Here is a 12,456-nt window from a genome sequence, read left to right on the forward strand (position 1 = left end):
CATGCGATGCCACTTCCAGCTGGCTCCTCCCCCCGGGACCATGCCTCTGGGGGAGGCCAAAGTAGCCTGCAGGATCCTAGTTCCCCAACCAGGGATCACACCTGTGCCCCCTGCATCGGGAGTGCAGTCTTAACCACTGGGCCACCAGGGCAGTCCCGCCTCTGATTTTTTAATCTGAGTTTCCTCTGCAGCCATCTTTTGTCAGTTCTTTCTGAACTCCCTGAAGGCCAGTGCCTGGCCTCTGTCCACACCCGCCCTGGGAGGAGGAGCCTCTAACCGAGGGCTCTAGGTAACGTGGGAGAAGGGACACGCCCTGCAGATCTTAGAGGAAGCACATGTTTACTAGGGTCACTGAACCTCCTTCAGAAACTCCTGAGCAAACACGCAATCTCCCCAGAGCGAGCACCTCTGTCCCGGGGCAAAGGGCAAGGCCAGGACGCGAGAGCTGCAGGGAGGCCTGTGGGGCGGCGGGTGTGTGCGCCCTGGCGCCCCGCTGCACAGTGACCCCACACAGGCCACCGAGCATCTCTGACGTGGTCAGTCTGGATCGAGGTGTGCAGCATATACGCTACAATGATCTTAAAGACCAGTTCCCAAAGAGGGATGCAAAATCTCCCACTTAAAATGTGATTATATTGATTACATGTTGAAATGATGGCACTGCGAAAGTAATGGAGTAAATAAAATGTTATTAAAATTAATGTCACCTATTTCTTTTTACCTTTTTTAACGTGATCACTGGAAAACCTGGAAGGTGGTGTCCGCAGACACAGGAAACAATCAGAAGGCAGGCGCGGCCTCCATCCTGCAGCCCACACAGCTGCAGAGGAGGGCTGCACTCTCCTGGAGAAGCCAGGACGCTTCCGCTTTGGCTGAGCAATGGGCTCTCTCTGTGGCTGTAGAAAACGTTCTTTAGCATCAAGCTCCCAGGGCCGCGGGGAGGGTTCAGTCCTGGCCCAGGAAGGGGTGGGTGTGAAGAAGGGACCTTCGGGCAATGTGGCCTCCGTCTTTTCAGCTTGGGGGCCCTGAGGAGGGACCCCGCAGCACCCTGAACCCCCTACCTTCAGGGTCAGGGTCAGCTTCTCGCGGAGGCCGGTCTCCTCCGCCTGCAGGTGCCGCAGGTCTTCCTCCAGCCCGGCCCTCTGCCGCTCGGCCTGCTCCCAGAACTTCGAGCGTCCCACCTCCACCTCGGACCACAGGAGGATCAGCCTCCCCGTGTAGCCCTGCTCCAGGTGTCTGCAAGGCACACGGCTCACGGTGCATCAGGCTCCCCGGGGGCGCCACCTGCGCCTCTCCCTCCCCGGGGTCTCCCGACAGCACACTCGGCCTCGGCATTGGGAACTTGGTTGTTCCCACCTGACAGACAGGTGAGCTGCAGTGTTGCGGAGCAGTGGAGGCCTCATGAGCTGCCCCAGTCGGGGCTGGCGGAGGTGACCCTACACAGACAAGGGAGACAGCTGGTCCCTCGACCCATGGGGTGAGCTAGCAGGTGACTTCTGGGTGGGTCTCTGGCACCCCTTGGCCATTCAACCTTCTCCACGTCATCAAAAAATGCACCAGTAAATAAAGGCAGCATCAGGGCCCTTGGTGACTGAAGGCGCAGAGAAGCCAGCCTCCACAAGCCTTGGAAAACCAGCACACAGCGAATCCCAAGGCAGACAGAAGACAGGGCGGGGGCCCTTCCTTCCAACAACCAGTCCAATCAGCAGGGAAAACAGTGCCAAATCTTAGTTTATCACTAAAGCTAGTGGAGCTGAGCTATTTAAAATCCTAAAAGATGATGCTGTTAACGTGCTGCACTCAATATGCCACCAAATTTGGAAAACTCAGCAATGGCCACAGGACTGGAAAAGGACATTTTTCATTTTAGTCCCAAAGGAGGGCAATGCCAAAGAATGTTCACACTATTACACAGTTGCACATATTCCACATGTTAGCAAGGTAATGCTCAAAATCCTCCAAGCTAGGCTTCAACAGTACATAAACCAAGAACTTCCAGATGTCCAAAGTGGATTTAGAAAAGGCAGAGGACCTAGAGATCAAATTACCAACATCCACTGAATCATTGAAAAAGCAAGAGAATTCCAGAAAAACATCTACTTCTGCTTCATTGACTACGTTAAAAGTCTTTGACTATGTGGATCACAAGAAACTGTGGAAAATTTTTCAAGAGATGGGAATATCAGAGCACCTCACCTGCCTCCTGAAAATCCTGTATGTGGGTCAAGAAGCAACAGAACCGGATATGGAACAACAGACTAGTTCAAAACTGGGAAAGGAGTACATCAAGGCTGTATTTTGTCACCTTGCATATTTAACTTATACGTAGAGTATTTCATCCAAAATGCCAGGAGATATACCAACAACCTCGGATATACAGATGTTATCACTCTAACGGTAGAAAGCAAAGGGGAACTAAAGAGCCTCTTGATGATGGTCAAAGAGGAGAGTGAAAAGTTGGCTTGAAACTCAACGTTCAAAAAACTAAGATCACAGCATCGAGTCCCATCACTTCATGGCAAATGGAAGGAGAAAAAGTGGAAATACTGACAGATTTTATTTCCCTGTGTTTCAATCCCATCGAATGTTCCAACTACCACAAAACTCCATTTCACATGCTAGCAAAGATATGCTCAAAATCATTCAAGCTAGGCTTCACAGTATGCCACCCGAGAACTTCCAGATGTACAAGCTGGATTGAGAAAAGGTAGAGGGACCAGAGATCAAATTGCCAACATCCACTGGGTCACAGAAAAAGCTAGAGAATTCCACAAAAAACATATACTTCTGCTTCACTGACTATACTAAACCCTCTGACTGTGGAGACCACAACAAACTGTGCAAAGTTCTTAGAGAGATGGGAATACCAAGCCAGCTTACTTGCCTCCTGTGAAGCCTGTATGCAGTTTTCAAGAAGCAAAAGAGAGAACTAGATATGAAACAACAGACTGGTTTGCAATTGGGAAAGGAGTATGTCAACACTGTATAACGTCACCCTGCTTCTTTAACTTATATCAAGAGTATATCATGTGAAATGCCAGGCTGGATGAAGCACAAGATGGAATCAAGATTGCCAGGAGAAATATCAATAACCTCAGATATGCGGATGACACCACCTTTATGGCAGAAAGCAAAGCGGATCTAGAGAACCTCTTGATGAAAGTGAAAGACAACAGTGAAAAAGCTGGCTTAAAACTCAACATTCAGAAAACTAATACCATGGCATCCAGTCGCATCACTTCATGACAAACAGACAGGGCAACAATGGAAACAGTGACAGACTTTATTTTCTTGGGCTCCAAAATCACTGCAGATGGTGAATGCAGCCATGAAATTAAATGATGCTTGATCCTTGTAAGAAAAGCTATGACCAAACTAGACAGCAATTCGAAGCAGAGACATCACTTTGCTGACAAAGGTCCATCTAGTCAAAGCTATGGTTTTTCCACTAGTCATGCAAGGATGCGAGAGCCGGACCACAAAGAAAGCTGAGTGCCAAAGAATTGATGCTTCTGAACTGTGCTGTTGGAGAAGATGCTTGAGAGTCCCATGGACAGCAAGGAGATGCAACCAGTCCATCCTAAAGGAAATCAGTCCTGAATATTCATTGCAAGGACTGATGCTGAAGCTGAAGCTCCAACACTTTGGCCACCTGATGCAAAGAGCCAACTCACTGGAAAAGACCCTGATGCTGGGAAAGACGGAAGGCAGGAGGAGAAGGGGATGACAGAGGACAAGATGGTTGGATGGCATCACTGACTCAATGGACATGAGTTTGAGCAAACTCCAGGAGATGGTAGAGAACAGGGAAGCCTTGTGTGCTGTAGTCCATGGGGTCACAAAGACTCGGACATGACTGACTGAACAACAACATCACTAAAACAGTTGCTTAACGGGATTCTCAAACCCAGTATATATCTACACTGAAGATGAGTGGACACTCTTATTTCGGCAGAGCCTAGCTGGGTCCACAATCAGTTGATTGTGGTCCGAACCAGAAATGATTGGCTCGGCCTCCCTCAGACTCACCGCAGAGCTTTGGGGCGCAAGGGCAGCTGTCACTCAGGGAAACAGTTTGATGAGCGTTAACAGCCTGCAGATCGTGGGGCGAGTTTTACACACTTGATCCTATCACTTCCCTCATGAAAGGGGAAAGGTGCAGTAACATATGCCAGAGCCACATGACAGGTGCTCAGAAAACATATGCAACATCACAGCAACGAGACCTCTCTAAAAGCAACCACGTGGACAGGAAGAAACGAGGGACTCAGGACAAGTGATAGGGGTGATAACATCTGTGGACATGAAATGTTTGTTTATATTTTTCCTTGTGTGTGTATTTTCTAAGTTTTCTACAATGAACATGTATCCCTTAATACTTTTCTGTTAAAGTAACCTAACACAACTGCAAACACTATTTCTAAAAGTGTACTGCTGATACTGTGTTAATGATGGAGCAAAACTCAAACACCTACATGGCCCTCGAGGCCTTGTGACCCCCAACCAGATTCTTGGATGGAGACAGAGAGTCTCCGGTTCTCCGATGCAGAAAGAACTTCACCGAGTCCCTTCGGGGTGGTCGGGACAATCAGGTCAACCAGGCTGAGACCAACGCAAATCCATTCTCAGCTCCCCGACTGATGGCCTGAAATCAGTCACCATTATCTTGTGGGCACGTTGGGAGGGCAGCACTGGCCGCAGAGGAAGGGCGTGTGCAATCAGGCTGCCCGCCACCAGCCGGGGTGACTCTGCGGGAGTCCACTCAGCCCTCTGCATGGGTGATGCCTGGTCTGCGGGCTTCCTGCTGTGGGCTCAGGTGAGACAGCAGGGCCTCAGCTGACAGCAGCCTGTGTGCACCATCCACCCTGGGCCAGAACTCCAGCAAGACCTACCTGACCTTCTCCTCCGCGAGATGCTCCAGGGCAGAATGGAGGTCATCCATCTCTTTCACAAGCTCCAGGTTCCTCTGCTCAGCTTTCTCCAGGTCTTGTCTCGCCTTATCTCGGCTCCCTGGCCATCTGCTCCACCTGCTCCCTACAGGAAGGAGGGAGGGATCACTGGGGACACTGCTCTGGGCCTAGCGAGCTGGTCTGAAGGAACAAACTCAGCTGGGCTAAGAGTGCTGAGCAGTGGCTGGTGCTGGGTTCTCACCCACCACCTGTGCGTGCGTGCCAAGTCACTGCAGTCGTGTCCGATTCTACGCAATTCTATGGACTATAGACCTCCAGGCTCCTCTGTCCATTGGATTCTCCAGGCAGGAATACTAGAGTGGGCTGTCATGCCCTCCTCCAGAGGATCTTCCTGACACAGGGATCGAACTTGCATTTCTCACGCCTCTTGCATTGGCAAGTGGGTTCTTTACCACTAGGGCCACCTGGGAAGCCTGACCCTCCGCCTACCAGGATGGTTTCTGCAGTTATTGAGTCTCTCTTACAGAAGTACATACAGCAAGAAGCCAACTGGCTTGCAATGGGGTTTCTAGCAGGCTTCTGAACCAGGAGGTTCGAGCCCGGGGCGGGCACTCTTCACTTCTCCAGACGGCCTTAGAAGAGGTGGGAAATTATCCTCGTTCTGTCTTGCCTGCAGCTGGGCCTCGGACCCAGGGATCCCCAGCACCCAACCTGGGACTGGATGCATGAAGGGGAGAAGGCTGGCCACCCATTATCCTGCCCAGTCACAGCCTTGCCACCTGTAGCCTGGCAGCTGAATAAGTGCCAGGGAGTTGCCCAGAGCAGAAGTGACGCCTGTCTCTGTCCGGTCACCCCAGGCCCTGCCCGAGGCTCAGTCCACCGGCTATCCTGGTGCCTGTTTCTCCCACTGGAGAAGCACCAAGCTTGTCTCCCTTCCTCATCCTCCCAAAGCAGTCTTCCTCTGGGCCCCTCTGCAGAGTTGCTTGACATCAGATGTCTCATCTGTCGGTACCTAACCAGATGCAAAGTCTTGAGGATGGGGACCGGAATTACTGCCAACCTTTTCTGTAGCTTCAGAGAATCAATAAAACACAATAACAATCTCTATGCCAACCGGTTCAGTAGACGGATGGCCTGAATATCCTGCTAATCTGGAGCCAAACCCAATTAAAACGGAACGCATTCTTGGCCCAATCGCTATGTAGTGCTTTGTGACCGTGCTGGAAGCATCCTTTCTCATCCTGATGGCTGCCCGCGCCCTGCGCAAGGAGGCCAGCCTGGCAAGTCACACCCCACGCCCCATCCCCCGCAGCGGGGCTCTTACTGGCAGAAGCTCAGCTCCTGGGGTAGCAGGCCAAGGCTGCCGAGGATCAGCTCGGAGGCCAACACGCACTGCGGGGTGAGTCTGACATACTGAAACCTACCCTCTAAGGGATTTGTTTCAGGCTTCAGGCTTTCTCTGCTCTTTACTTATTATGTTTCTAAGTTAAGATGTCCTACATTATCGAGATCAAAAAATAAAGCAAAAAGCGAGGATGATGGGCCTTCTTTCCATGGGGCATGTGTCTGCGAGGTTCTCTGTCCAACGTCCCTCATGGGCAGCATCTCCCCCTTATTCCCCCGCCTAGACGTCTCTGCTGGGGCAGCTGCAAGACCGGCCGCCGCCTGCAGGACCTCCCTGCCATTGTGAACGCCCTCCTGGGCCCACAAGGAGATGATCTGCTCTGGGAAGGCGGACCCGCTGCCATCATCCATGCTGCAGAAGAGGCGGGGGCCTGAGCACTCGGGACACGAGGGACGACGGGGTGGTCTGGCCGACACTCTCCTCTAGGACCTGCACGCGGGCACCAGCGCCATGAGGACCGCGGCCTCCTCACGCACCTTCTGTGACCTCACCACCTGTGCTCGGCGGGCGCGGCCTACCCCTGACTCCTGCTGCAGGGAACAGGGTGCCAGGAGGACCTGCGGGGACTGCAGGCTCCACGGAGACGACCGGAGCACAGGGCTCAGGGCTGGCTGCCTGATGCCGTGCGGGAGGACACAGATGCGAAGCCACCCGAGGGAACTTCTCTCGAAACAAGCAATGGCTTCTCACCTGTCCTCCCAGAAGGTGGGCCTGGGAAGGCACACGCCAGCCAAGGGAAACCCAGTCTGTGCAGAGAAACCCAAGATGGGCTTCAGAAGAGGCAGGGGAGCCTGAGTGGAGGGCACACGTCCTCAGGATTCAGGGAGGGAGACAAGGGCAGAAAAATCCCTCAGCCGGAAAGCTGACTGGTGAGGCTGAGGTGAGGACAGGAAGCTGTGCTTCCCGCCCCAGGGAGGGCCCTGGGACACGCATTTGCTGTTAGGACCAGAACAAGGAGGAGCAGCGGCCCCCTCCACTCTGAGGTTGGTGTTACAGCATGGGGGCTCTAGTTCTCAGACAAGGGATAGAAACCGGGCCCTCTGCAATGGGAGTGCGGAGTCCTAAACAATAAATCACCGCAGAAGTCCCTGGCCCAAGTATTTGAAGGCAAATCCCAGCTGCCGTGTTCTCACCCCTGAGTGTTTCCTATGCACTCCTGACCCCAGTGTGACGATGGCCCTACAACCCAACAACGACGTCCCAGTTCTCTCCCAAGCCTCCCGACAGCTGGTTTCTTCAACTCAGCATCAAAGCAGAATCTTCCCAGTGTGTGTGGTTACTCCCCCAGAGTTGCTGGATCACCTCCCGCCCACCCCCCAGTCCCCGTCCTCCTGGACCTCCATCCCTAACATCTCCTGTAAACTGGAACTTAGCTCCAAAAGCTACTTTGGATGGAGGTTGAGTGTTATCTATTTTCTTTCTTTTTTCTTCCCAGCAAAAACAGCCCAAGGTGGGCTCACATCAGGAGCCATAAGTGTCTTTGAGATGCAGACTCAGCAGCGAGTCCGGGTGACAGACGGCCAGGTTTCATAGCCTTTCTAGGTTAGCCAGGTGGCTTACTGAGGTTTCTGAAGCTTGGCCACAGAAACACCCTTTGGGAGAGGACAGACCTTGGGGTGCCCACAAAGAGCTCTCTTGAGATAAGCAAGGCTTCAAAGCAGAGCTCCCTCCACGCCCAGAGTGCACCACCCTGCCCGACACAGGACGAGGGTCTGCTGCACCTGACCAGACCCCGGCTCTCGGTCAGTGGTCTGGAGCCAGAGGAGTCATTCTGGCGTTTACTGTGATAACCCAACTAATAATCAGAAAGTCCTTTCCTGAGGAATGTTGGCCTCCTTGCTCATGAATGACGCTGTGTATCGGCTTGAGGAAAACACAAGGGGAGGGCCACTTCCAAGACCCCTTCCAGCTTGAAACATCTGAACGTTCTAGGTAAAAGTGGAAAAACTTGGACTTCTCTGATGGTCCCGTGGTTAAGAATCTACGTTGCAATGCAGGGGACTCGGGTTTGATCCTTGCTCAGGGAATTCAGATTCCACATGCTGTGGAGCAACTAAGCCTGTGCCCTGCACCTAGAGAGAAACCTGTGCACTGCGATGAAAGGTCCCAAATGATGTATGAAGATCCTGCAGGCTACAACTGAGATCTGACAGCCAAATAAATACATTTTAATTTAAAAATTAAATAAATAAAGGCAGGAACCAAAAAAAGGGAAAAGCAATTCTGAAACCAGGGTGTGTTCTGAGTGCTGGCAGAGAAGGTGAATAAGTCCTGTAAGGTAGGACGTTAGTGTCTGTGCACGAGTGTCAGTTCTAACCTGGAAGGAAAGAAGCACCCAACCTGTTTCTGGGGAGAGAGCCCAAAATCACTCAGTGAATAACCTCCCCGGAGCCCTTCCTCTTGTCCCCTAGGTTTACTCTGAGTCCAGTTAATTTAGAAAGTGATTTTTGGACACAGAGAGGTCCATCTGCTTCATCCAGTAGCACAGACACGTGGTTCATTCGCCTGACGTCCCCACACTCAGCGCTGAGCCAACAACAACCTCGGCCCTGAGGACCACAGTCTGGACGGTGCTCAGTACCAGAGCAGACCTCTCACTCAGGAGAAGCCCCAGGTCAGTTCTGGCCTCCCGCTGGAGCCGTGGTCCTGCACATTCTGCCCTGTGACTCACTCTGGTGACAGGCGTCCTTAAGGAGCCCGCACACCCACGTGCTGGTGCACCCAGCGTTGATGAGCACACTTGTGACTGCCTTCCGGGAGCTCCGCCAGGTTCCCAGGACCAGAGCCAGGTCTCGCCCTCCACTTGGGGCACAGTCAGGGCCTCTGGTGAGTGGGGAGGCTGCTGGCCCAGGCCCGGCACATTCGGAAGGAGTCCCCTGGCCCATCCCTGCTGGTCCCAAGGATCACTGTGACCCTAGCCAACCAATTAGCTGCTCTCTTAGCCAGCGGCCCCTGCCCAAGGGTCTGACCTCAGGAATCTGAGAGAGACCACCCACACTGGGCACCTCACATGAAATTCTCCTTTGCTGGCAGCCTGCTGTCTGACAGCCCAGCACTGACAAAAGCGGGCATCCACCACAAGGCCAGGCTTTACCTTGGACTTCAGAGAATTCATTCTGAGGCTCCGTCGCACTGTTGGCTTCTTCATCAAACTTGAGACTCTGGAAACACAGAAAGAGAAGGAGGTCAGCCACAATTAACCCGTAGGGGAAGCATCTGCCCCGTGGATGTCCTTTCTGACACGAAGGCCTGAAGGCTCCCACAGTGGACAGCTCAAGGAGTCTCGGTGAGGGCCCTGGAGGCACCCATCACGAGCTGGCCAAGTGGTATAGGGTGAGCCTTGGTCCAAGTGCTGGACGCGGGTGACCGTGGCTGTGGCACACCTGCTTTTTCTGCCCTCAGCCGAATAACCTTCCTTCCTCCTGCAGGGCCAGGGGAGGGTGGTGGTGAAGAGGGGATCCTCCGAGGTCCCCGTTTCTGAAGGAGGATGTTCCGTGGCCAGAACTGCCCTGCAGACAGGGAGACCCAGAGACACCTAAAAACCGAATGTAGGTCCCCCAAAAGCCCCTCTTCCAGCGACGAGATGCCCTCTCCCATCCTCCTGTGTCATGTCATGTGAGCAGTGACTGGGGGAGGTGCCCGGGGGGGGTCCACCTACCTCCACGCCTTCCAGGGACGCGGAGCAGCAGAGCTGGCTCCTCACACTGGGTGTGACCGGCTGCTCCGGTAAACCTGGGGCTCCATCTGCAGCGCCACAGGGCTCGGGCTGGCTCCGACGGCCGGACCAGTTAGAGCTGCTCATGGCCTTTGAGGGCACAGCCCGGGAGGCAACTGGAAAGAAAATGGGAGGTGTATGGGGCTCTTTAAAACAGACTCTGGGCCCACATGTGCTTACGAAGATGCAGATTCGGAGGTGTGATGTGGCTCTCGGGGACAGACAGAGAAAACGCCAGAAGAACACAGGGAAGGACCAACGTGGGCCTGGGGCTGAGACAGCCAGGCTAGGAGACAGGACTTTCCATCCTAAAGGCTCGGTGTTGCTTCAGTGTTGCCAAGCAAAATATGCTTTTGCTATGTGATAGAAAACTAATTAAAAAATCTAGCTCTTTATTTTTGTCATTTCTTTTTATTAGTTGGAGGCTAATTACTTTACAGCATTGTAGTGGTTTTTGTCATACATTGACATGATTCAGCCATGGAATTACATGTATTCCCCATCCCGATCCCCCCTTCCACCTCCCTCTCCATCCGATTCCTCTGGGTCTTCCCAGTGCACCAAGCCCGAGCACTTTTTACACAAAGAAATAACCTTACAATAATCTAAGTGCTCTAGGGACCAGAAGGTCATTTCCCACCCACTTGACCCCACCCCACTACAGGACCCCACCTGGACAGGACACAGAGGCAAGGAACTCAGCACAGTCAGGAAGGCTCAGACTCCACCCGGGTCGAAAGTCGGGTGCAGAGGCAGGTGTGGACTTCGGCTAGGGATTCATGAGCCTCCCTCAAGCCCTAATACACTCCTGCACTTCCTCCTTGCTTCCTTACCTGCCCACATCGGCGGAGCAATGGGGACTCCGCAAGCAGAGAAGAAATGACACTGCCTCTGCAGGATCTGAGTGGCCAGAGAGACTGGGGAGTGGGGGTGCGGCCTGGGCTGTGACCAGGAGAGAACGCGGGTTCCAAGGGAAGCACCCAGAAGGGGCCAGCTGGAGAGAAAGGCAAAGGGTCCCAGGAAGCAAGGCCAGGCCAGGAAAACAGACCGTTTCACACAGGTGGGTCTGTTCCCAGGAACTAACTACCACCTCTCCTCTCTCCTCCTCACCCGAAACTGGCCCGCAGCCTCTGACCTTGGGAGCATCAGAGGAGGAGGCTGGGCCCAACCGGGCCTCCAGGAGAAACAGTGATGCCAGCAACGCACAGAAACTGAGGACAAGGAAGGAGTCTTGGCAGGAAGATGCCGAGTTCCATGTGACAGAGGACATCTAGGGCAGGCTGACCATGTTCCCGGACCCTGTGAGGTTATCATGGGCAGGGTCCGGCCCTGTATACTCTCCCCATGTCGGAACTCCTGGGGCTGCTGGAGAACAGGGGGTGTTCCCATTGACAGGGAGCAAACGGAAGGCTTGAGCACCCCATGAAGGGAGCAGGGGTCTGCATGCAGGCTCCACACCTGCTCTGGTTTCTGTCTACACACAGGCTGTGGCTGCTTTCTGAGCGGGGAGCAGCGGGAAGAGAAAGGCCATGTCAGGTGGGAGTGGGCAGCGGGGACACACTTGGGAAACCAGGTGCGCCTGAAAGCGTGCCTACCCCCGCCTGGGGCTCAGCAACTCACCGCTCACTGGAGGTCGTGACCCAGCACCACGTCTGCGCCCTTGGCCTGAATGGGCTCCTGCCTCTCCTCTCCTGAGAACCCCTGGTCTGCGTCTGGAGGCCCACCTGCCCTTGATATGGTACCCCTTTCTTCATCGTTTCCGCTGCTCAGCACTTTCCTCAGAGCAACGAGACGCCCAGAAATCACACACATAAGGACAGGTTCATAAATGTTCTCTGAAAGTGTCACCTCCTCCCTCCACCAGGGGGAAATGGGTCCCCAGGAACCTGTCCAAGCAGCAAATCAGGCCAGGAGTGGGCAGCGTCTCACCACCCACAGAGCAGAGAGCTGTGGCCTCTTAGTGGGAAGTTCTGGGGGTCACAGCCAGTCCCCACCCGCTGCCCAGACGGCCGGCAGACCACAAGGTCAGCCGAGCCTTGTGCCTCCTGTCTGTGCATATTTATTCATAGGAGCAGAATGCTCTCAGCATGCTGAGAGGCATGGCCAAGAGATTAAACAAGCAAAAAAAAAAAAAAAAACCAAGAACATTTTTTGGTTATGTGTTCTGTGATGGCCTTCACTGAAGGAGCAGAACGACTGAGAAGCAGAATGTTTTTCAAAACCCCAGCCATTTGGCCCCAGGGTTCCACGCACACTCCTGGAGCATCAAAGCACATGTTTCGAATTGTGGCATGAGTCGCTGGGAAGGACCAGCAGGCAGATTAGAAAGTCGGAGAGAGGGATGCTGTGGATTGGCCGGGGAAGCAGGGATGAAGCCCGTGGGGGAGACCGCGAGGGTGGCCCGCATGGGAAGCACACAGTCCCGG

General features: G+C 53.7%; 1 protein-coding gene across 1 annotated transcript in view; it reads right to left on the bottom strand.

Annotated features, from left to right (window-relative positions):
• The window catches only part of LOC133044581 (ninein-like protein), a 37,973-nt gene that overhangs the window by 13,986 nt on the left and 11,531 nt on the right, over positions 1-12,456 (bottom strand). The window contains exons 5-7 of the mRNA XM_061126003.1: positions 9,974-10,146; positions 9,410-9,476; positions 4,893-5,034 (exon numbers count right to left, since the gene is read on the bottom strand). Coding sequence (XP_060981986.1) covers positions 4,893-5,034; positions 9,410-9,476; positions 9,974-10,146 — 382 coding nt within the window. The remainder of the gene's footprint in view (positions 1-4,892; positions 5,035-9,409; positions 9,477-9,973; positions 10,147-12,456) is intronic.

Source organism: Dama dama, chromosome 23 (assembly GCF_033118175.1).
Source record: "Dama dama isolate Ldn47 chromosome 23, ASM3311817v1, whole genome shotgun sequence".
Lineage (NCBI taxonomy): Eukaryota > Metazoa > Chordata > Mammalia > Artiodactyla > Cervidae > Dama > Dama dama.